This window comes from Platalea leucorodia (assembly GCF_965183815.1).
Source record: "Platalea leucorodia genome assembly, chromosome: 25".
Taxonomy (NCBI): domain Eukaryota; kingdom Metazoa; phylum Chordata; class Aves; order Pelecaniformes; family Threskiornithidae; genus Platalea; species Platalea leucorodia.
Window position 1 is genome coordinate 10,167 of NC_138847.1, and position 24,466 is coordinate 34,632.

Here is a 24,466-nt window from a genome sequence, read left to right on the forward strand (position 1 = left end):
AGGTGAGACAGAGCAGGTTCATGCCTCTGGAGAAGTGAGACAAATCCAAACATTTCTCTAGGAACACAATAACCACAAGTAACAATAATGGTAAAGTTAAATGATAATGACCAAAACAATGATAATACACCAAAGCACCAGTTTTGGATGGGATATCCTCAGAGTCGTTTGTGGAGAGAGATGGAGAGTTGATCACTATTGCAGAAACTTTCATGTAATGCTAATTCCACCCTTGAGCTCCTGGTTCCTCATGCTGTAGATGAGGGGGTCACTGCAGGAGGCACCACTGAGTACAGAGCCGCCATCACCAGACCCAGGGGTGGGGAGGAGATGGAGGGGGCCTTCAGGTGCTGATAAAGAGGGAGACCACGGCCAGGGGAGGAGGCACGCGGAAAAGGCTTTGTGCTGTCCCTGCTCCCAGGGGATCCTCAGCACAGTTGTGCACATTTTCCCACGAGACCCAGGAGGGTCCCGCAGCAGTTTTTTGGAGAAGGGTTGTGCAGCCTGGAAGCACAGGGAGGCGGGAATATTCTCACGTCAGGCACAGACACTGAAGCTCTGACACCGCAGTGACCCGTTCTCTGACAGCGGTTCAAAGGAGCATTTTTACCTCACCATGAGCCTTCCTTGTGCTCATTTGGGTCATGGCCCTGTGTCCTGGTTTCAGCTGGGATAGATTTAATTTTCATCTTGGTAGCCGGTATGGGGCTGTTTTTTGGGTTTAGGATGAGAACAATGTCGATGATACACTGATGCTTTGGTTCTTGCTAAGTAGTGCTAAGCTGTTGCTAAATAGGTGCTAAGTGGCGCTCACACTGGTCAAGGACTTTTCAGCTTCCCCTGCTCTGCCGGGCGCACAAGAAGCTGGGAGGGGGCATAGCCAGGGGGACTGACCCAGACTGGCCCAAGGGCTATTCCATACCATATGACCTCATGCTCAGTATATAAGCTGGGGGAAGAAGAAGGAAGGAGGGGGGACATCGGGCATGATGGCGTTTGTCTTCCCAAGTAACCGTTACGCATGATGGAGCCCTGCTTTCCTGGAGGTGGCTGAACACCTGCCTGCCAATGGGAAGTAGTGAATGAACTCCTTGGTTTGCTTTGTTTGCGTGCACGGCTTTTGCTTTGCCTATTTAACTGTTCTAATTTATTTTACTTCAGTTATTAAACTGTTCTTATCTCAACCCACGAGTTTTCTCCCTTTTACCCTTCTGATTGTCTCCCCCATCCCACTGGTGGGGAATGAGCGAGCGGCTGCATGGTGCTTAGTTGCTGGCTGGGGTTAAACCACGACACCCTGGAACACGCCAGGAGCACAGGCACCACCACCACCGGAGGGCAGACACGCGCCATGCCCCGCACACCAGCTGCCAGCAGAAGTCCCGCCCCTTCCCAGCTGCCTCAGGGGCCATTTGCCCCAGAAGGCACTCCCCTCTACGGGTCACGTGCTTGGTTGTGATTGGCTGGAAGGAGCAGCCAGCCCTTCTGGTTGACCCGGAAGTACATCTGACCCAGAAGGCTCTTCCCCTGCATACACCAGGGCTGCCATTTTGTTTTGGCCACCATTTTGTTTAGGCTGCCATTTGGGGCTTGGTGGTGCCATTTTATGACGTGGTGCCACCATTTGATGACAGTGAGCTGCCATGATCTTCAACATCACACTGCTCTGTGATTGGCTGACAGCAATTGCTTGAGAGCATCAAACCCACGTCTTCTCAGGAAATCCTGTGATTGGCTGGCAAGAGGAGCCTCCCCTCCCGCTGCGCCCAGAAGCAGTCTGCAAGGGAAGCCCCCTGTCATTACGTACAGGGAGGCCGCCACTTGTGACAGCCTCGTTCCCCACAGGTTCTCATACTGCACTGTGGTTGGCTGGCAGCCATTTCTTTGACACCGTCAGACCCATGCGTTCCCATGCATCCCTTTGATTGGCTGCCTGCTTCCTTTGGACAAGGACGTGCTCAGATACAAAAATATGTACATTTTTATACAATATAAACATTTTTAGAAATATATCTAAAACTGAGTGTACAAATAAGTATAACTATATTTTTATTTATTTATGATTAGAGACAGTATTTTAAATACATACATTTCTATACACATATACATGTGTATGCATTTATATATAGATATGCAAACATTTATAAAGGCAGAGAAATTTAATCTATATAGCCATTGCAACATAGGTATAAAATGGATAACACCTTCTTTAATAAAAGCTACTGGAAGGAATAATCAGAGTTTAAATGTGAATAGAAAGCAAAGTACAAGGGTGGGTCGAGGTCCCCCACTTTACCAGGCTGCAGAAGAAGCCCAGACATGTCTGGGGTGGGGGGAACCTCAAGAGGGTGGGGAGGACACAGCCAAGCTGGAACATGCTCGAGGGCTATGGCACCCCATGGCTGTGGGGCTCGGTGCAGAGCGGCCGTGTGCCATCCCAAGGGCATCACGGGGGACGGGAGCTGCCCGGCCCCGTGTCTGCGAGGCCGAAGAAGCAGCCCCTGCAGCCCTGGCTGGAGCAGTCGGGGTGGGGGTGGCTCGGGGGCACCGCAGGGATGTGCCTGGGCACGGTGCCAGGAGGAAACCACAGACTTCCTGCCCGGCCGCTGCGGGGGGAGCGCGGGGAGCGCTGCGAGGCCACGGGGGCTGTGGTTTATGCACCTGCAGGCTGGAGCTCCTGATCCGCCTGCGGGGAATAACGGCCCCTTGGTGACAGGCTGAGAGTCAGGGACATGTCTGAGCCTCTGGGCTGTGGGTCTGCTGCCAGGGCAGGGACATGAGGGACCTTCCAAGGGGCTCTCCAGGGAAGGATGGGTGAGCCAGCACTCCTGGGATGGGGCTCTGGCCTGGGCTAAGGCCCTTTCCCAGCTGCTGCTCCCAGCACAGCAGGGTCTGTAGCAGGGTCAGGGGCTCCTTCCTTCCCTTCCTGACACAGCCTCCGGTGCAGTCCCAGCCCTGTGGTTCCCATGGCACGGGCATGGCTGGACACTCTCACCTTGGGCTCTTGGATGTGCCTGGCATAAGAGATGCTCAGTGCTCCTGGTCAACACAGCAGGGTTCAAGGGGTGAAAAACCCATTTGCCCCCCCGCTCCCCTACCAGCCCTGTCCTGTGACAGCCCCCCACCACAGTGACGTGACACCTGCAGCAGAGCCGTCTCTCATATATGGTCATGAATGGCACTGGAGAAGTTCATTGGAGGGCTGGGCTGTGTCGGAGGGGAGATAGCTCCCGATAATGTCTAAAAAGGTCCTGCTGCTTTGATTGGCTTGTCCTGTAGCTGGGCTGGGATCTGCAGAGATATATTGCCCTCCCGTCATCATTGTCCCCATGAGTCCCCAAGAGCTGTGGCAGGGAGTGTGGCGCGGCAGGGATGTGCTGGCAGGGCAGGAGGCTCCGGATGGGCCCAGAGGGACTCCTGTCCCCTCAGGTGCTGTGGCTGCTCCTCTGGGTACAGCTGTGCAGAGGTAAGTGCCAGTTCCATTGTCCCACAGCCCAGGGCCAGCGGGTACCAGCATGGTCATCGGGATCTGTCTGGGAATGGGGTTGCTTTGCAGGTGCTACTGAGATGAGGGTCAGAAGGTGCTCAAGTCCATCGACCCTGTGCCTGCCTGTCTGGGTGGGAGAGTACCTCCTTTTCCAGGACTCCAGTGTTGAAGGCAGCCTGTGCCTGGCTGGATTCATAGACAGCCTGTCCTGGGGTACCCTTTTGGGACCCCCTGTTGCCCAGCACTGTGCCTCTGGAGGCGGTGGTGGCCTAGCTGGTGACGGCAGCACCCAGAGATGCCCAGGGCACTGCCAGCCTCTGGGGTACCCCGGAGAGTTTGTGTGCTGCTGACTGCCCCCTTGTTCCCCGGGAGCCCTGACCCCATGAGGGCAGTTTGTGCCCCGCAGAGAGAAGGGGACGGGGGCATCTGCATAGAGAGACATCCTTCCTGGGGGGCCCGGCCCAGTGCAGAGGCCGGGCTGACACCAGGGGTGAGGAGGGGATGTGGGTGGGGGCATCATCGGAATCGTCTTGGTGGGAACACAGAAAGCCCTGGGGGGGTGGGGGTGGGTATGGATGGTGCCGGGGCAGGCGGTTTGCATGGGAAGCTGCAGGCCTGGGTACACGGGGCTGTCCAGGGGTAGCTGGGCTGGGGAAGAGAGGGTGCCCTGTGCTGGGCACAGTGTGCAGGTGTGTGTGGGCAGGGGGCAGGTGGCCGTTGGGGTGGGAAAAGGTGCCTTGTGCGGTGGGATGGCGAATGACCCAGCAGGGCCAGAACTGCACACAACCAGCCTTGCGCAGCCCATGAGAATAGAAGGGACCCCCACACTGCCCTGGGGACAGCCTGGAGGGGAGAGGGCTCCCACCCTGGCACCTCTGACATGGCCTGGGCAGGGGCTTCCCCCAGACATGCAGTGCTGGGGCTTGGTGCTGTCCTGACTGGTCCCATGTTTGTGTTTGAAGGTGCTGCGGAGGTGAGGCTGGTCGATGGTGGCAGGCACTGTGCTGGGAGAGTGGAGGTGAAACAACAGGGGCCGGTGGGGGACCCTGTGTGGTGACTACTGGAACATGAACGATGCAGCAGTGGTTTGCAAGCAGCTGGACTGTGGGTCTGCTGTTGGAGCTCCTCAGTATGGACACTTTGGGCAAGGATCTGGCCCCATTTGGATGGATGATGTTGGCTGTAATGGCACCGAATCTGCCCTCTCTGACTGCCCATACGGAGGATGGGGTGAAAATGACTGTAATCGTAGGCGGGATGCTGGAGTGATGTGTTCAGGTAAGAGAACAGCCTGTTCTTCACCATTGGGGATTTGATGGTGAAAGGGACCTTGGGTGTGCCCTCAGGGAGCAACAAGTGGGCACCAGAGCATTGCCCAATGGGGCCAGTTGCACTGCTGAACTGGGACTGTCATTGCTGGTGTTCCCAGTCCCTGGGAAAAGCCCAGAGGAAGCCTACCGCAGGGTGAACTTACCCTGCCACAGTGTCTCAGCCCCTTTTCAGTCAGTGTCCTGGGCTGCAGATGAATCCTCCATCCCTGCCCCGGGGTATCCACTGATCTCCACTGGTCTCCACCCATTCTGCCAGTTCCCAGCCAACAATGCTGAGGGTCCCTGTGCTGGAGAAACCAGGGGGGACTTGCTTGGCACTCCACACCTTGGAGGAACGACATGAGATGGCTGGTCCCCCAGGTCATTCCCCTTGACAGGCATGAGTACCTCAACTGAATCAAAAGGGCTTTTTGGAGAGCATGAGTGCTGGGCCCTGGGAGAGGAGCAGGGTGGCACACAGCCCTTCGCTGCCTGTCCCCGGGGCTCGGCTGTGTGGTCCAGCACTGCGAGGCTTAGGAGCTTGGCAGCTGCTTGACTCTGGCTGCTCCCATCTGCATCACGGCATGCACAGGCTCCTACTGGGAGGTGCCTGGGGCTGTGACAGCCCCACAGGGGCACGGCCCCATGCAGGCAGCGCTGACCTGCTGCCCCGCCTTGCCTGCCTGCCTATGGTTCCCCACACTGCCCCATGAAACAGAGGCTTTGGCATCATTTACTGACTCTCATCTGTGCCTGCTGTTACCCTCTGAGCCAGCATGAGCCCAGGGGGGCATGCGGGTCTCCTGTCCCTCTGCCTGGCTTTTGGCCTGGGACCTCTGCACCTCTGGGCAGAGCACTGTGTGCCTGGCTGAGGACACCCCCTCCAAGCAGGCATTGGAGGGGTCTGGACAGGCAGCAGCCATGGTAACAGCCGCACCATTGCTGTGCTCTGTGACATCTGCCCCTAACAGGAACCTCCCAACACCCCAGAACTCCCCTGGGAGAGGGGTACATTTCTGGCTGCATCAAGGTGATGGTCCTGCCTGGTCCCAAGCTCTGCAGGGGCTGAGCAAGCTGCAGCAGTCATTATCATCTAGACCAGTTCTCCCAGACCCAAACTGCTCATACCACTGCAGTGCTGGGGGGACCATGCCGGGCAGCCCAGGGTGCCTTGTGCAGCAGTAGGCTGTCTGAGGGGTGCCTGGTGCTGTGACAGACACGTACCCTCTAGTGCCGTGATAGTGTAGAGAAGGGGTGCAGGGGGGCCTGGATGTCTTTGTGTCACCAACACTCCCCCAACAGCTTCCCCTGGGATGTGCAATGGGTCATTTGGTCACGGCTTGCTTGGAGGTGTTGCAGGATGTGGCCATGTATCTGCCACGTGGGAACCACTGGCCACTGCCACTGGGAACTCCCAGTTATTTTGTTTTTTGCCAGGATTTGTCCGGCTGGTAGAAGGGAAGAGCCACTGCTCAGGACGTGTGGAGATCCATGACAGGCACCAGTGGAAAACTGTCTGTGACTCCCACTTTGGTCCCAAAGCTGCTGACGTGGTCTGCAGGGAGTTGCAGTGCGGCGTGGCCCTGCCTGTGGCTGGGGCAGCTCACTTTGGAGAAGAGATGAGTCCCATGTGGGATGGAGAGCTGCAGTGTGTGGGGAATGAATCCCTCCTTGCCTCCTGCCCCAGGGGTTCTCCCAGGGACCAGCCCTGCACCCACATGAACAGCGCTGTTGCCACCTGCACACGTAAGAGCTCAGGGTGGGGTGTTGAGCACTGGGGTGAGCTCCAGCCTGAGGGGGGGCAGGTTGTGTCTGTGGAGACAAGGGACCTGGGGTGTCTGTTCCCGCAGGCTGGCAGAGAGGTGACCTTCCTGGGGGATCCTAGACAAGGGCAGGGCTGGGCTGGTGCCCAAGGACAAGGAGGGGGCATGGGTTGGGAGGGATCACTGGGATCACCATGTTGCACCAGAGGGGACACAGAAAGGACTGCGGGTGGAGGATGAGCTGGGAGATGCCCAGGGCAGGCTGTGGTGCAGGGGATCTTGGGGCCCTGGGGAGAAGCAGCAGTGTGTGCTTGGGGGAGCCCTGGTGGGGGCAGGTCTCTTCTCAGGGTGCTGTCTGGGGAGGGGTGGGTGCCCTGGATGGATGTGGGCCAGGGGCAGGTTGCAAGGGGCCATTGTGGTAGAAGGAAGTGCTAAAGTCTGTGGTGCCACAAATGACCCAGCAGGACCGGAGCTGGGCATCCCCAGCCTTGCGCAGCCTGTGGGGATAGAAGGGACCCCTGCAGTACCCCGGGGACAGCCTGGAGGAGAGTGGGCTCCCACCCTGGCACCTCTGACTCCACCCGGGCAGGGGTTCCCTCAGACCCACAGTGCTGGGGCTCGGCGCTGTCCTGACTCATCCTATGTCAGTGTTTGAAGGTGCTGTGGAGGTGAGGCTGGTCGATGGCGGCAAACACTGTGCTGGGAGAGTGGAGGTGAAACAACAGGGCCAGTGGGGGACAGTGTGTGGTCGCTACTGGGACATGAACGATGCGGCAGTGGTTTGCAAGCAGCTGGACTGTGGGTCTGCTGTTGGAGCTCCTCAGTATGGACACTTTGGGCCAGGATCTGGCCCCATTTGGATGGATGATGTTGGCTGCAATGGCACCGAATCCGCCCTCTCTGACTGCCCACACGGAGGATGGGGTGAACATGCATGTATTCATAGCATGGATGCTGGAGTGATGTGTTCAGGTAAGGGGAGAGCCTATTCCCCACCTCTGGAGCTGGGATGGGGAAAGAAACCTGGCTGTGCCCTCAGGGAGTAACAAGTGGGCACCAGAGCATTGCCCAATGTGGCCAGTCACACTGCCGAGCTGGGACTGTCATTGCTGGTGTCCCCACCCCCTCAGGAAAGCCCAGTGAGAACCTGCCCAAGGGTGCCCACACCCTGCCTGGCCCCTGAGCTGGCCCAGATGAATCCCCCACCCTGCCCTGCATTGTCTGTTGATTCCCATCTTTCTCCTCTTATTCACCCAGGACCTGCCTGGCAGTGCCAGGGGCCACGTCCCCCCATGCCAGGGGCACCAAGAGTGACTCATGTGGCCACCCACAGTACTGGGGAAGGGCATGGGATGGTAGCTGCTTTGGGGTTTTCCTCCCTGGCAGGCACAAGTCCCTTGGCTGAAGCAAAGGGGTTGCTCAGAGAGGAGGAGCGCTTGGCCTGGCCTTTGGAGCAGGGTGGCATGTGGCACCTCATTCCTCTCCCAGGGTCACCCCATGAGAGCCTGCCCGTGGGGACACGGTCCCATCCAGGAGCGCTGACCTGCTGCCCAGCCTCTTATGTCTGTCCCAGCCCCTGCCTGCCTTGCACTTCTGGATTTGCCAGCATTGACTGGCTCTCCTCTGTGCCTGCCCTTGCACTGGGAGCTTGTGTAAGCCCAGGGCTGCTCTTCTGTCCACTCTCCTGCCCTCTGCCTGGCTGTTGGCCAGGGACATGAGCATCCAGCAGTGCACTCTGGCCATGACTGGGGACCTTTTTCCCCAGCAGGCGCCGGAGCAGGGGTCTGGCACAGACACCGACCGCAGGTTCAGCCTCACTACACTTGTGCCCTGTGACATGTCCCATCTAACAGCAGTGCCCCAACAGCCCAAGACCCCCCTGGGAACAGGCCATGTTTCTGGTGGCACCAAGAGGTTCCTCATGCCTGGCCCTGAGCTCAGTGGGGCAGAATGAGCTGCAGCAGCCAAGAGCGCCTGGGCTCATTTCCCTGGACCCCAAGTGCTCTGGGTGCTGCAGTGCCCAGGGGCCAGTGCCGGGCAGCCCAAGGTCTGTGGGGCAGCAGCAGTTTGTCTGAGCAGTGCCTGTGGCAGTGGGTTTGGGAGGGAAGCAAGCCCAAAAGTGCTGGGCTGATTTCTGAGGAGCGGCAGGCGGGCCCTGCTCTCTTTGTGCCATCAGCACCCTGTGAGAGCAGCTGGGGTGGTCATGGGGCTATTTGCCTTTGGCCACCTTGGAGATGAGGTGGGATGTGGTCAGGGGAGTGCCAGAGGGCTGTGGGAACTCTCAGGGGTCTTTGGTTGCTGAGGGATCTGGCTGGCTGGTCAGGGGGAATAGCCCCTTCTAAGGACATATAGCGATCCATGACGGGGACCCTTGGAAAACTGTGTCTCATACTTTGTTCCCAAAGGCATCAACATGGTCTGCAGGGTCTGCTGCGGGTCTGCAACAGACACATACCCTCTAGTGCTGTGATGGTGTAGAGAAAGGGTGCAGGGGGCCTGGATGTGTTTGTGTCACCAACACTCCCCCAACAGCTTCCCCTGGGATGTGCAATGGGTCATTTGGTCACGGCTTGCTTGGAGGTGTTGTGGGAACTGCCAGAGAGTTCTCAGTTGTTTTATTTTTTCCAGGATTTGTCCAGCTGGTAGAAGGGAAGAGCCACTGCTCAGGACGTGTGGAGATCCATGACGGGCACCAGTGGAAAACTGTCTGTGACTCCCACTTTGGTCCCAAAGCTGCTGACGTGGTCTGCAGGGAGTTGCAGTGCGGCATGGCCCTGCCTGTGGCTGGGGCAGCTCACTTTGGAGAAGGGATGAGTCCCATGTGGGATGGAGAGCTGCAGTGTGTGGGGAATGAATCCCTCCTCGCCTCCTGCCCCAGGGGGTCTCCCAGGGACCAGCCTTGCACCCATGCGAACAGCGCTGTTGTCAGCTGCACACGTAAGAGCTCAGGGTGGGGTGTTGAACACCTGAGCTGTGCCGGGGGTCGGGGATCAGAGCAAGGACCATGATGGGCTGGGCGTGAGGACAGGAGGGGTGATGGGTTGTCTGCAGCATGAAAGTAGTGCAGAAGGAGAAGAAAGGCATGCTGTCCCTCTGGCCTCTGCGCCAGCTACTGAGGGTACAAGAGCACCAATCCACCCTTAGTCCTCCTTCTCTGTCCCCAGAGTACACAGGGTTCAGGCTGGTGAATGGCAGCACGGCGTGTGCAGGGAGGGTGGAAGTCCAGGTGCTGGGGACCTGGGGGACCCTCTGTGCCTCCCGCTGGGATCTCTCAGATGCCCACGTTCTCTGTCGTCAACTCAACTGCGGGTTTGCTGAGTCCATTCCCAGAGGAGGGCGTTTTGGGAGAGAGACTGGCCCTGTCTGGAGAGACTCATTCCACTGTGATGGGACTGAAGCCCACCTGGGACAGTGCCCAGTGATCACCCTGGGGGCCTCACCGTGCTCCCATAGGAACAACGCCGCTGTCATTTGCTCAGGTGAGTGCTGGGAAAATGCTGCATTAACTCCATTTGCCCTTTGTGTGCAACACGGCCACCCGAAGCAGGGGTCCCATGGCAGTACCAGGCTGAATTTCTCCCTGGAGAAACCCTTGCTTCCCTAGGAGCCTTCTGGAGGGCTTTGCCTGCTCAAACTGACTGCTCTGCTGTGGGGGAGGAGGGGACTGAACGGAGGGAGGCATCTGCCCCCAGGGCAGTGGCTTAGGCCCTGGTGCCACTGGCAGGCCTGGGCTCCTGTGTTTTTCTGCTGTGGGATGAGCCCAGGACAGGGCTGCAGGGCTCTGCTCCGTCCCTCGAGCTGCAGACAACCGCATCCCATCCCCACAGAGAGCCCTGCAGAGCCTCCTCCCACCACCCAGGCAGGACCTGCCTGGGTGCCTCCAGCAGCACCAGACCTGGGTATGAGCTGCAGAGTAGGCCAGGGCTCTGTCCTTGCTTCTTGTCAACACAAGCCTCAATCCTGTCCTGTTTGGTCGGAGAATTCCCCCTTGCCCTCCTCCCTGAAGGGTGCCATGTTCCCCGGTGCCTCCAGTGGCTGTGGAATCTCTGCTCTCCCCAGGCTCAGCCAGCTTTGCATCCCTGCAGCTGGTGGGTGGAGGGAGCCGGTGCGACGGGAGAGTGGAGATCTTCCAGCGTGGGACGTGGGGCAGAGTCCTGGATGAGCAGTGGGACATGCGGGAGGCCAACGTGGTGTGCCGGCAGCTGCAGTGTGGACAGGCGGAGACAGCCTACAACCCCCCAAAGCCTGAGCGAGGGACGGGCCCCGTAGGGCTGCGAGGGGTCCGGTGCACAGGGCAGGAGACCAACCTGACCCAATGCAACACCTCCCTGCCCGAGAGTGCACTGGCGGCAGGGGTTGTGGAGGACGTGGGAGTCATTTGCTGGGGTGAGCGGCACTGCACAGGCCCCCCAGATGATGGGGTGGGTGGGCAGCCAGCCCCTGACAGCAACTGGGGTTTCTCCCCACTGCAGGGAGCCGGCAGGTGCGGCTGGTGAATGGGGCTGGGCGCTGCGCAGGGAGAGTGGAGATCTACTACCAGGGCAGCTGGGGGACCATCTGCGACGATGGCTGGGACCTGTCTGATGCTGCCGTCGTTTGCCACCAGCTGGGCTGTGGAGGGGCAGTGGAGGCGACTGGCTCTGCTCGGTTCGGGGAAGGCTCCGGGCAGATCTGGCTGGATGGCACGAACTGCTCCGGGGATGAAGCTGCTCTCTGGGACTGCCCTGCCAGGCCCTGGGGGCAGCACGACTGCGGGCACAAAGAGGACGCAGGAGTCATCTGCTCAGGTCTGTTGTCAGATCCTGGTTCCTGGGGAGGCCAGGATGTGGGGAGAGCCTGGCACGTCCAAAGCTGTCCCTGGCTGCCTCTGAACTCCTGCCTGAGGCCATGCTGCAGACACCCATGCACGGGCCACTGGGGGGCCCTGGAGAGCTCAGCTGTTCCCCAGTGTTAGCGGGAAGGGCAGGGATGTCAGTGCATCAGGGACTTCTCTCTGCCCCTGGGTGCAAGAGGGATGTGCTGGCCATGCCCCTGCCTGGCTGAGGGCCTGTGGGGTGCAGAGGCGTCCCCTCTCCCACAGCCCCAGACCAGCCTGTTCCCCTTGGTGCCTTTCCTCCCAGAGTTCGTGGCCCTGAGGCTGGAGAACAGCGACGGCTGCTCCGGGCGCCTGCAGGTTTTCTACAACGGGACGTGGGGGAGCATTTGCTCCAACTCGATGACTCTCGACACGGTGTCGCTGGCATGCAAGGAGCTGGGCTGCGGGGATGGAGGATCCCTGGAAACACGGGTGACCTATGGCAGGCTGTCTGGCCCTGCGTGGCTGGATAACGTGCAGTGTGGGGAGAAAACCAGCTCCTTCTGGCAGTGTCCCTCCACTCCCTGGGACACGCAGTCATGTGAAGACCTGCGAGATGAGATCCACATCACCTGCAACGGTAACTCTGAGCCACTCAGGCACCAGTGTCACCCCAGCTCCTGCTCCCCGCTGGGCACAGCCAAATGCAAAAAAATGCTTGGAGGGGCTTTTCATTCCATGTCAGGCCCTACTCCTGCCGGTGGCACAAATGTGACCCCAGCCACACATGTCCAGCAGCAGTTGCCACCCAGGTTGCCAGCAGTGCCTGGGGAAGGCAGAGGCATCTCCAGGTGAGGTCTCAGAAGAGACCAGACAGGGTTCAGAAGAGTCTCCCCTCCATAGACAACATGACTGCTGCTCTGTGAAGCAGGGACCTTTAGGGGCTGAGCAGTCAGGGTCACCCTAGACATGTGCGTGTCCCCTGAATGACTGGGGTTCAGATGCTGCCATGACCAAGATGGTACAGGGAGGCACAAGTAGAGCTCAGCCTTGCTGTGTTCTGCACAATCCCCTGAACCAGCCCCCTTCACTACAGGGTTTCTTTCTTCAGGGCGATGCCCAGAAATGTCCCCAGCCCCATTGGCCCCATGCCCCAACTCCACGAGCTGCACAGGTATTGAGCTGCTCCTCTGTGTACCCTTCTTGTCTGGCAGGGCTCTGCCTGCTGTCTGGGTGCCATGGGAGGTCTTTGCCTTCCCCAGACAGGGAGAAGATTCGTGCCGTGGGAGGCGAGGACGGGTGCTCGGGCAGAGTGGAGGTCTGGCACCGCAGCTCCTGGGGGACGGTGTGCGACGATTCCTGGGACATGCAGGATGCCGAGGTGGCGTGCAGGCAGCTGGGCTGTGGCCCTGCGGTGTCTGCCCTGAATGAGTCCGCATTTGGGATGGGGCAAGGCCCCATCTGGCTGGAGCAGGTGGAGTGCCGGGGGACGGAGCTGTCCCTGCAGGACTGCTGGGCCCGGCCCGGGGATGGCGGTGCTTGCCGGCATAAGGAAGACGCTGCTGTGCTCTGCTCAGGTGAGTGGCAGGGCTGGGACCTCTTGTTCAGGTGTTGGCAGGGAGCTAGAGAAGGCCATTCACCCACTTGGTCCTGGCATGGCCCCTGACCTCCCAAAAGCGAGACCATTCCTGCAGAGTGCAGGAGCCTGGCGCCAGGTGGGGAGCAGCCTCAGTGGAGCTGGGTGTCCTCAGGCCACTGCCTGGGGGGCTCTGCAGACCCAGGGCTGTCCCCTGGGCTGCCTGTGCCATCCTGCCTGCTGCCCAGAGCAGAGGCCGTGGGCCCTGTCCCGGCCTGCCTTTCTAGCACTACTGGAGGGGCAGTTTGGGTGGGATGTGTCAGGGACATCTCCAGACACACACAGGGCGTGTTGGGAAGGAGGGTCCCCAGTACCCCCACACCTGTCCTCTCAGCCCAGCTCTCCTTTTCCTCCTCTGCAGCTCCAGCCAGGACAGCAGCATCCCCACCCCGAGCAGGTAACTCGTCCTCCCGCCCGAGGCTGGGTATCCCAGCACCAGGCTGTGACCCACAGCTGGATGGAAGGGGCTCCTTGCTGGGGTGTGAAGCTCCCAGGGGGAGGCTCTGGGGTGGTGGTGGGAGAGTTGGGGAGGTCTGTAATTTCCTCAGCAGGGTGGAAGCTTCCCCATTACTCAGCCCTGGGGTCCTCCACCCTCTGCTGCCTTGAGTGATGGGAGTCAGGACTGGTGCTGCCCCCACCTCTCCCAGGCCTGGTGTTGCCCCTTCCATGTTCTTGCCCATGCAGATCCTACCCTGGGTCGTTTGACCAGCAGCGGGAGAGTCTCAGTGCCCGTCATCATCTGCATCATCCTGGGGGCCCTTCTCTGCCTGCTCCTGGCCCTCCTGGCTGGGCAAGTGCTAAGCGCCAGGGCTGGGCGCAGAGGTGGGTCCTTCCATAGCAGTCCCAGGGACCATGCCTCCTGGAAGGGCTGTGGGGTGCTGCAGGGTGTCACTGAGGGGTACAGGCAGAGCTGGGGGGATGAGACTGTGTACTGCCACCTGTCCTATGCACCACCCCATTGACTGCCTGGCCATGGGGCACCAGCAGCAAGGGGTGGAGAGAGCCCAGAGGCGGGGGGAGGTAGTGATGGGGCGAGGAGAGAAATGGCAGAGTGGAGATGGCCAAGGCTGGCAGTGCTCTGGGTAGTGCTGGAGGGGACTCTGGGGCAAGGGAGTTGGCAGGAGGAGCATAGGCCAGTAGATTCCATGTCCATGGTGTCAGGCCCCCAAGCTGTCCCTCTGCCCAGCCCTGCCCATCCTCGCCCATTCCCTGGCAGGGCAGGGGCCCTGCTATAGGCCCATGGGGCAGATAAGGGGCAGCTCCAGGTGGCGAGGAAACATGGGAGCTGCTCCAAGGTCAGACAAGTCAGGGAATGACCCAGGGGCCAGAGGGGCATGAGCACTGTCTCCGAAAGGATGATGCGAGTGTGACGCTGCCCCAGATAATCTCCACAGCAATGTTGCCCTCACTGGGAATGTGGCAGCCGTGCCTGGACAGCGCAGTGGGGCTGTGCTGTCGGACCAGTCCTGGGCTGGCCAAAGGAACAGGTTTGGGGGAGCACAGTGGGGTCCCATCGCCCCTCTGCCTGTCCTTCTGCCAGCCCTGCCTCTGTCCCCAGGCTCCAGGAGGGCTCAGGAGCTCTTCCCCGAGGCCGTGTATGAGGAGATTGGTTACAGCCCAGTGTGGGAGAAGCAGGCAAGGTTTGGTCGCTCAGGTGGGTGTGGGTCCTCCCTGCAGGCCCATCTGCAGGACTCTTTCCCCTGGCCCCAACACAGGGCTGATCCCCTGAAGCCTCCCAGCCCATGGTCCCTGCAGCGCTGGGGCCGTGTGGTCTGTGGGGAGAGCATCCGGGTCCTGGGCCCGGGAGAGGAGCTTCCTCCCAACCAGCTTTGCCCATCCCAGCTGGACAGACCCTCTCTTCCTGCCCCTGCACCTCATGTGACACCCGAGGAGTGAGGGAAAGGCTGCGCTAGGGCAGCTCTGGGAGCACCTTTGAGACGGTGTTTGTCCCGGGGGAGCAGGGTAGATTCCCAGCCCTCCTCCCCATGCAGCCCCAGCTCTGTGGGTCCCCCTTCCCCAGCAGCGCTGACCATGAGACAGGTCCGTGGGGCTCGCTCCCTAACACCCGCTGTGCATCTCGCCAGGCTCCTATTCAGAGGAGTCCCTGACCCAGCTGCAGCCCTCCCCTGGGGACAGCGAGGAGGAGGAAGGTGTGGGATCAGCACCAGGTAATGGAGGCAGGAAGGGGCTGATCTCCCTGCAGCCATGTGATGGACAGAGGTGTCACTGAGTGTCACCATCACAGATGGGGAGGACATGGGGGTCTCCTGTGGTGCTGCCAACACCAGTGTGTCAGCCCTGTGTCCCTGTGCATCCTCGCCTCCTCTGCTCTGCAGGATGTGTCTTCTCACTGTCACCAGCACCCCTCTCCTTTCAGATGTTCTTGTCCTGCCCGGAGGTGACCCAGTGGATGGCTATGATGACGCCAGGGAGGTTTCTGACCCTGGGGATGATGCTGCCCCTGGGCAGGGAGCTTGGGAAATGCCCGGGGCACCAGAGGAGGGAGCAGGGCCCAGGGATGCATTCGGAGGTGAGAGGGAAAGATAGCGCTGCTGGTTCCTGGGGTGCCATCCCTGGTGCCACCCAAGTTGCTACCGTATTGACACCCAGACCTCCTGGGAAGGGGGAACCTGACCCAGGAGTTTTCCTTGGAGGGACTTGGGGTGGGAGAAGGAGCTGAATGTGGTGAGGAGCGGGGAGGAAGGTGATGCACAGACCCCATGCGGCAAACTGCAATGTCCTGCCTTGCTGCTTGCAGGGAGCAGCCTGCGCTCCCGGAGAAGTGCTGGGGTCCCTGGAGCTGAAGGAGACACCTCGTCCCTGTCCCTGGGGAGCATGGGCTATGATGATGCTGAAGAGGTGTCTGTGGCACATCCCCGTGAGGACACAAAGGCTGTGACAGCGGAGCTTGGTACCCAACAGTCCCTGAGCCCCAGGCCAGGAGAGCCCATCCCTGCTGTGCAGCTGGGTGCAGGCAGGAGGGAGGAGAGGCCTGTGCAGCTGGGAGAGCTGTGAGCGCCAGGGAACCATCTCCCTTTACCACGGGCAGCAGCAATGCCTGGGAGTTTCCTCTATTTTTATTCCCATTTTTACACTGTGCATCCATATTGGTTCTTATTAAAAGTCTCTGGGGGCTTTGACCCAGAGCTGCTGCTTGCCTGCCCAGGTGTCGGGTCATCTCCCTGAGGCCGATCAGGGGGAGCAGAGAACAAGGGCACAGTGGTAGGGAAGGGGCGCGTCTCAGGGACAGCAGGCTCGGGGTCAGGCTGTGGGGCTGCGAGAGCCCCTGGTGCCTGGGGAATAATCCTGCTGACAGAGCCATTTCCATCCTGCTGGCCACAGGCAGTTTCTAGTCAAAATGGCTCTCTGATAGGTGCCGTGATGCACCCCAGCGGGAGCACCCATTTCCTCAGCCTTGGGTGAGCTCCTCTGCTGCAGGCTGGAAGGTGTGTTGGCCCCCTGTGGGGAGTTGCTGCAGCTCAGTACTGCCGCCAACAGCAGGATCTGGCCCTAGAGGAGAAGAGGACAGGAGGCGGCTGTCGCCAACATCCTCTCCCACTTCCACATTGCCCCATTCCCTGCTGGGAGCTCCTCCACCCCTGGGGGGATCTGGATGAAGCCCAGGCTCATACATCCCTCTGCTCCATACCCTGGAGCCTTCCTGCTGGCAGCCCCACACTGGAGAGTAGTGTTCCCAGGGCGAGACTCCCACAGTGACTGGTGATATGCATGGACATGACAAACACGGCCTCCATCCCCTGGAGAACTCCCACTGGGATAAGCTCCAGCCTTGCATCTCAGAGAAATAAGGTATAAAAGTGAAGTAAAGAAGAAGAGGGGAGTGTTATCTTCTGAACACAGGATGGTGGGTCCTATGGGCAGTATGGACACTGACCTGCAGATTCAAGGTGCCCCAAGTGGGCACCAGGGAGAGATCCCAGTGCCTGTCCCATGCCACCTCCCCACCAGCTCTGCCCTCCCGCATCTATTATATTTCTCCCTTATTCTGGCACCTGGTAGAGGTTTGCCTCCTCTTCCTCAGGGAGAGCCACAGGCCTGGTGTGCTTGAGGGGGCAGCAGACCTGAGCAGAAAGAGCTCATTTCATGGCATTTTGGGCCCTGAAGAGTCTGGCCCTGTGGGCTGGGTTCATTCTATGCAGCAAAGCAGGATTGTCACTGGGCCCCAGATCTGTGCTTGCTCCTGCAGCTCCCGAGGACCTACCTGAGGGGGGGTCACAGTGAGACCCCCAACTCTCAGCACTGCTGCCCCACGCTGGGCAGAGCATGGCTGTGGAAAGCCCACAGGAAGGCAGCCTTATTTCTCTTAGTTTGGGCTCACTGTTCCTGGGGGCTGAGCACCCTGCAGTGAAAGGCCATGTCTCACACTCCGTTTTGGTTGCGGGTGTTTTAGCTGGGGGAGCAGCCAAGGCACCATCTGGCCCTTCCCGCCTGTGCACGGCTGTGGACAGGCCTGTGCCTCCCTGATCCCACCAGCGCAGCATCGACAGAGACACCAAACACCCCAGGAACAAGAGGTGGGCACCAGCCCCGTGTCTGTGGGCTGTGTCTGGCCTCAGGAGCTCCATATGCCCTGAGCTGAGGCTCTGCTTAAGCCAGTGCTGATGGTGGAAGCAGAAGCACTTGGAGACAGGGTCAGGATAAGAAATGTCAAAGCTGGGAGTCCCACAGCCCTGCCCAGGCTCGTCTAACTCAGACAGCCCTACCTGCTGGCACAGAGGAGTGCTTCCCATGTGGTATGGGATCTCCAGCTGGAGACAGGACAATCTGACCCTTATCCCTGGAAAGCCACCAGGGCAGTGTGGCCCTGGTCCCAAAGGGCTGGACCAGCACCCTCACACCACATCTCTCAGTGCAGCCAGAAATGATTCCTAGTGTGCTGCTGACACCTCTCCCCTCCCTGAGGTCCCCCAACACTCTGCTGCCAAGCATTGTCCCTGGGTGGTGGGGTGGGCCTGTGGTGCAGGGCAGTGACCTGAGCTCAGGTCCAGCACAGCTGTCTGCTTCTCCTCCAAGAGGGGGCTCAGCAGAGGCAGCACACACATCCCTCCTCACCCCACAGGCAAGCCCTGGGTGGGCAGGGCGGGCCCACAGGGCCTGGAGAGGACCAGTGCCCGAGCTCCAGCCCGCACCTGCCTGAGGCTGGGGAGTCAGGGCAAAAGTACCCCTGGAGATGCTGGGGATTGAACCCAGGACCTCCCACATGCAAAGCAGGTGCTCTGCCACTGAGCTACATCCCCTTGACACCTGCCAGCAGGCGAGGCACTCTCCTCCCGTGATGTGCCTATGACAAGTCCTGTATTCCCCTGGGTGCCCAGGGACCCTCTGCAGCAAACAGCACTTGAATCCTTCTGATGTGGGGCAAGTTGGGACTGCCTCTCTGCTGGGGCCTGATCCTGGCACAGGGCTGCACTGCAGAGCACTGCCCCTTCAAGGTCTCTGCAGGGCAATGGGGCAGAAGGAGGCTCTTGCTGCAGGTGCTGCTCCCACACTCTGGCCCACTCCGGGATGGGTCGATGGAGAGGAGCCTCCTCTGCCACCCAGAGCAATAGCTGTCTGTGCCACATCTGTCCCCTGCTCCACAGCAGCAGCAGTGCAACAGGGTGAGGGAAATGCCCTCCCTGGACTGATGTGCCCCCAGGCTCCGATGGCATCCCAGGGCATGCCGTGGAGGGCACATGGAGGCAGAAATCTTATACCCCCTCCTCCAGGCACCGGGCCTCCCCCTGCACCCCTCTGTTCCCCAGCAGCCCTGCAGGTGAGGTGAACAGCAGGCTTCCATCTCCCTGGGGCTGGGGATGGGCGTTGGGCTCAGGGACCTTCCCATTCCTTCAGCACTGATGTCTGTCCTGACAGCAAAGCTGTGCCTGGGGACAGCCCTGGCTGGGGTCCCTGTGGCAGGGTGGGTGAGCGTGCTCAGCTGTTAACTCAAAGGTTGATGGTTTGACCACACGCAGGGATGGTGTCCTCACACTGGTACAGCTGCGGCAATTGTGTTGCCCAGTGCCATAGATTTTTCCCTGCTGAGCCCCTGCCTAGCAGAGAGGGTTTAGGGGAATCAAAACCAGAGCACAGTCACTGTGACCTTCTGGAGTGGTTGAGTGGAGTTAAGGGGATGGGCTGCTCATCTATTGTGCTTTGCACACATGGCCGCAAAGCCCATCCTCAGCAATGACTCTCCCGTTCTTGCTCAAGAAAGACCTGGAAGGACCGCTCTTTTGGAGCAATGATAATCCCGCAGGCACTACCCCTGCAGCCAAGCATTTTCAAGCTTGTGCTCAAAGCTGAGAAGACAGTAACTCTGCTTGGACAGACAGTCTCTGCCAGGTGGCATGGACACTGCTGATTCCCCACTCCAGAGTGGCAGAGGCTGGATCCCCTTCTCAGGACAGACTTCTTGCCAGGAAGCCACAGCCAGGGGGGTGCCTCACCTGGTTCTTACTGGCACTTCACTCAGCATCCGTTTTGGTGGATATTTCTTTCTTTTTTGTGTCTACTCTTTCCACACACAGGAATGACAGAAAAACAAACATTTCATAAAAGCTTGTCAGAAAGCCCTTGTTATAGACAGGAAGTCCATCAAATCTGGAGGGAGCCAGGAACATTGCCATAAGCACCAAGAAGATCCAAGAAGCTCAAGGCCTCTTCTGGAATGCATCAAATTCTTGCAACCATGATTTGAGCCTGGAAGTGGGAAGGGATTTATGTCTGTGGGTGGAGGAGGAATAAGTGTGTTGTGGGAGTATGTCAGGGCTGAAGGCCCTTCCGCAAATCAGGGACAATGGAGACATTTCCATCTTGTGCGCATGCCTCAGGCTAGGAAATGGGGAAAACCCGCTGCTGGGGGTGGATGTTCTCAGTCATGCCCCATGAGCATGACCTCACTCTCTTTTGCAAGAAAGAAGAAAACAGGAGGACTCAGGTTGAAATATTGAAGTCAGCCAGTGGGAAACAAATAAGTAATTACATTGGGGGAGGGGGACTGGTGGGGGGTCAGATTAGGAGAAGGAAAGGAGTGGGAAGTAATGATTTCTGTGTTAAAAAATTTGGGAAGGTGAGACCCAGCTCAGGTACTTCTTCTGAAGAAGGATCTACTTTTTCTTTTTTTTTTTTTTTCCAGCGGGGCTGACCCTATCAGACTAGCTTTCACAGTTCTCCTCTGCTAGACAGCCCAGAGAACAGGAAGGATGGGATTCATCTACTCAGATTTAGACATGTCCAGTGGAAGGGCTTGATTCAACTCCCCCCCTTCTCACTGTCAATATGAAGATGTCCTGAGGAATCCCAGACACGCAGGAACCCCACCCCTCAGCTTGGCTGGCTAACGGAAGAGAAAACAGCATGTTTAGAGTAAGTTTTCTGCCACTCCTGGGCAGGTGTGGCATTTCAACAGCTCCCACTTGCAGGATCACAACTGTGGTTACTTTAAAGCAAGAAGCAAGCCAGGGAAGTTTTTTACACTCTTCAGCACCAGACCTGTGTTTCCTTAAGACACCAATTCTCTTTTCCCACTTCTCATTCCCCAAACAGTCCCCAGATTCTGCACTTCTAAAGATATACCTGGTACACAAAATCTGCACTTGTCAGTTGTCCACACTTGACACAACCACAACCTGTTTATTCCTGGTGGGTCACAACTGGTAGGAGCTCTCAATGCAGGCCACAGTCTTTCTGAGGGCATTTCCAAGAGCCCCCTTGACTTGCCTGTTCCGCAGGCTGTAGAGGAGTGGATTGGCCATGGGCGTGAGGATGGTGTAGAAAAAGGATAGCACTGTCTTGAGCTGCCTCAGTGAGGCTGTTCTGGGTATCATATAGGCAACGATGAGGGTACCATAGAAAACAGTGACCATGATGAGGTGAGAGGAGCAGGTGGAGAAGGCCTTCTGCCTCCCCGTGGTGGCTGGGATCCTTAGGATCACAACTATGATGCAGATATAGGATACCAAGGTGAACACAAAGGGGAAGACCACATCCAGAAAGCAGATGATGAAAGTAACCAGTCTAAGCACGGTGGTGTCACTGCAGGTGAGCTCCAGCAATGGGGCAAAATCACAGAAGAAGTGATCAATTGCATTGGGACCACAGAAGTGTAAGTTGGAAAGTAGCCCGGTGACTCTCGTAGACATTAGTAATCCTGCTAGCCAAGACCCAGCCGCCAGCTGGAGACAGAGCTTCTGCTGCATGAGGCTGGCATAGAGCAGGGGGTGGCATATGGCCAAGTACCGATCCTAGGACATGGTGGCCAGCAGATGACACTCGGTACCTGCACAACAGGCAAAGGAAAAGAACTGTGTCATGCAGCCTTGAGCAGAAACAGTTCTGTCCCTGGTTAGGAAGCTGGCCAGCAGCCTGGGCAGGATAGTGGAGGTATAGCAGATTGCCATGCTGGAGAAATTAGGCATCTGCTCTGAGGCCCACGAAAGAAGGAGGAGGAAACCTAAGAAAAGGGAAGGGAATGTTGACAAAGCTAACAAGATGAATTTCACCAAGCACGATATTAGTTACCCTTGCCACGCCTTCAACTGACCGGGTACCAAAATGGATCCTCACAACCATACCAGAGCAAGAATATTTTTCCTGAAGGCCTTTTCAGTCCTTCACAAGTTAAAAACCCCCCCTTTTCACACTGCTGCTGGTGATTTCTCTGCTCACTGTCATGGGGAATGCAGTCACCGTTGCCATCCTTTGGCTGCACCACTAGTGCCACGCCCCCAGGCATCCCTTGCGCAGCACCTTGTCCTTCTTGGATATTTGGTTCACTCTGGTCATTCCCCCTGACATGTTTGTCAGTCTCATGCTGGAGATTAAGATATCTCTGTGGCTGGAAGGTGTGGAAGGAAGCAAGAGATTACAAAAGAGATGCTGGATTTTACTTATTTTGAAAACAAGAGACTCTCAGGGATTCCTAGTGCAAAAAGGCGAGTACCTCTGAAAAGTAGAAAGAATAGCTTTCAACATGCACACTTGATTTGATTTGATGGTTTAGCATTTGTGCAATAGAAGAGATGAGTTTGGCACATAGGTGTGACAGATGTTTGCAATAGGTCTGAGTGAATGTGGAATTTGCCAGGAATGGGGTGAAATAGCTCGCAGCCTCTTTAAAATCTTCTCTTCTGGAGAAAGAATCCTTTGTGAGTGTTTGAGAAAGGTAGAAAGATGACAACAAATTCTCTGAGGACTCGAACTGAAATGTAAACCAGAAAAATCAGGGGGTGAGAAAGGCTTGAAGGACTCTCTCTCTCTCTGTGCTATCTAGGAGGAAGACTGCAAGAAAGGAAAGAAGCAGAGAAGGAAGGATTCCTTTCATCCAGACTGTGAAATAATCACACTTGGGTTTTGCCATCTTCCTGTCTCGGCAGGATGAACTGAAATTCAGCATGGGAGCAGAGGATGAAACTGCAGTTACTGAGTTCATCCTAGAGGGTTTCTCAGGGCTTGATCAAAGCCTACAGCTATTTCTCTCTCTGCTCCTTCTGCTCATATACCTGACAACAGTGATGGGGAACGCAACCATTATTTTCCTCGTGTGTGTAGATCACCGCCTGCAAACCCCCATGTACTTTTTCATCAGCAATCTGGCCTTCCTGGAAATCTGGTTCACATCCTCCACAAGTGTCAAATTGTTTGTGATCCTGAGTTCTGGTAGGAGGACAATCTCACTAAGCAGCTGCTTTGCCCAGTCCTGTTTCTATTTTGCCCTGGGCTGTACAGAGATGGTTCTACTTGTCGTCATGTCCTTTGACCGCTATGTTGCCATCTGCCAGCCTTTGCGTTATGCTGCCATCATGAAGCCTCAGCTCTGCATCCACCTGGTTGCTGCTGCTTGGGTCATAGGCATCACAGTCTTGAGTTACCGTCTGGTCCTCCTCTACAAGCTGACTTTCTGTGGCTCGAACAAGATCCACCATTTTTTTTTGTGACAACTCCCCCTTGTTCAAATTGTCCTGCTCTGACCCCAGCCTGCTTTGGAAAATAGACTCTGTTTTATTATCGTTTATCCTACTGGGTTCCTTATGTTTAACTCTGGCATTTTACATGGGCATCCTTTTCTGTATTCTGCACCTGCCAGCAGCCGCTGGGAGGAAAAAAGCTTTTACTACATGTTCTTCCCACCTCACCACCTTGGCCATTGCATATGGGAGCTGCATTGCTCTCTATGTGCGTCCTTCCAGAGATGCTTCCTTGGAGACAAACAGAATTGTGGCTTTGCTGAACACTGTCCTGTACCCACTCTTAAATCCATTCATCTACAGTCTTAGAAACAAGACTGTGATACTGGCCCTGAATGAAGCCATTGCCCGTGTAACAGCACAGCTTTTCCCCTAATCCTGATGCATTTCTGGACAGCAATTCCAATGAGCTGCTATGTTAAATATGCTAAATAATACCAGTGCATAGGTATGTAACCTGCAAATACAGCTGCCTCAGGAGATGCATGTTCTTGTTGGGTTGTGTTAGGTTAAGTGAGAAGAAGCTCATCTGCACACACAAAGAAGGCACTACCAATGGCAGGAGGAGTAACCCAGTCAATACCCTGCCCCAGCTGCTCCCAGACCTGTCACAGGAGAGCCACCAGCTCATCAAGAGCCCATCTCCACAAAGCGAGAAGAGCACAGAGGCACAGTGGCAGGTGGGAACCCAAATGACGGGCTCTTGAGGAAGGAACATCTTGTCCCGGCTCCTTCCAGGGCTGCCCTGGGAGAGCCATCAGCCCCGTTGTCCAGGTGTGAAACCCACCAAGAGGAGTCACTGCGAGCAGCTCTCTGGATCACCATTTGGACTAAGGGAATTGTTGCCTAGGGGCGTAGGACACATTATGGGATGCAGGGGAAGAGCATTTTTGGGCTGCACAGGATTTATTATGGGAAGTGTAGGGGAGGACCCCGACCAGTGCAGTCTGTCCTGTCTCCTCATTAAACTTAATTTCTAGCTCATTCCTGTGGGGGGGGAATCTCTCTTCTGCGTGAACACATGAGCGCAGGGGGATGAGTGCAGCAACTGGAGAAGGACCAGGGGCTCAGGCAGCCCGTATGTCATTAGTGCCAGCAACTGAGAGACCGGAGTGACTGGACTTAAGAGTTTGTGTGTGTGTGTGTGTGTGTGTGTGACTGGGTGGTCTGTAGCAGCATCTGGAATGGGGTTGCAAACTCAGAGGCTCATATGTCCAGGTGCGTGCACCTGGGGCGGCTGGTATCCAGGGCAGCTACTGAGGAGACTGAGCGTCTGAGCCCAGCTGCTGGAGGGATCCACCCTGTAAAAGGTATATATATATAGATTAGAACAGAATAGAAAAGAAGAGAACAGAATAGAACAGAATAGTTCAGTTGGAAGGGACCTACAAGGATCATCTAGTCCAAATAGCTGGCCACTTCAGGTCTGACCAAAAGATAAATCATGTTATTAAGGGCATTGTCCAAATGCCTCTTAAACACTGACACGCATGGGGCATCGACCACC

The 24,466-nt window shown here is 57.4% G+C and overlaps 2 protein-coding genes across 2 annotated transcripts; both read left to right on the forward strand.

The window, feature by feature from the left end:
• Positions 1 to 7,507: 7,507 nt before the first annotated feature.
• LOC309600780 (scavenger receptor cysteine-rich domain-containing protein SCART1-like) lies at positions 7,508 to 12,536 on the forward strand (the record flags this gene model as incomplete). The annotated part of the gene is made up of 6 exons (XM_082333368.1): positions 7,508 to 7,532; positions 9,725 to 10,043; positions 10,630 to 10,946; positions 11,033 to 11,347; positions 11,681 to 11,750; positions 12,467 to 12,536. The coding sequence occupies 6 exons, from the start codon at positions 7,508 to 7,510 to the stop codon at positions 12,534 to 12,536; spliced, it is 1,116 nt and encodes a 371-aa protein (XP_082189494.1).
• Positions 12,537 to 22,386: 9,850 nt separating this feature from the next.
• LOC309600818 (olfactory receptor 6E1-like) lies at positions 22,387 to 23,335 on the forward strand (the record flags this gene model as incomplete). The annotated part of the gene is given in 2 exon segments (XM_082333430.1): positions 22,387 to 22,917; positions 22,919 to 23,335. Coding segments are annotated over 2 exon segments (948 nt in total).
• Between the last annotated feature and the right edge of the window lie 1,131 nt (positions 23,336 to 24,466).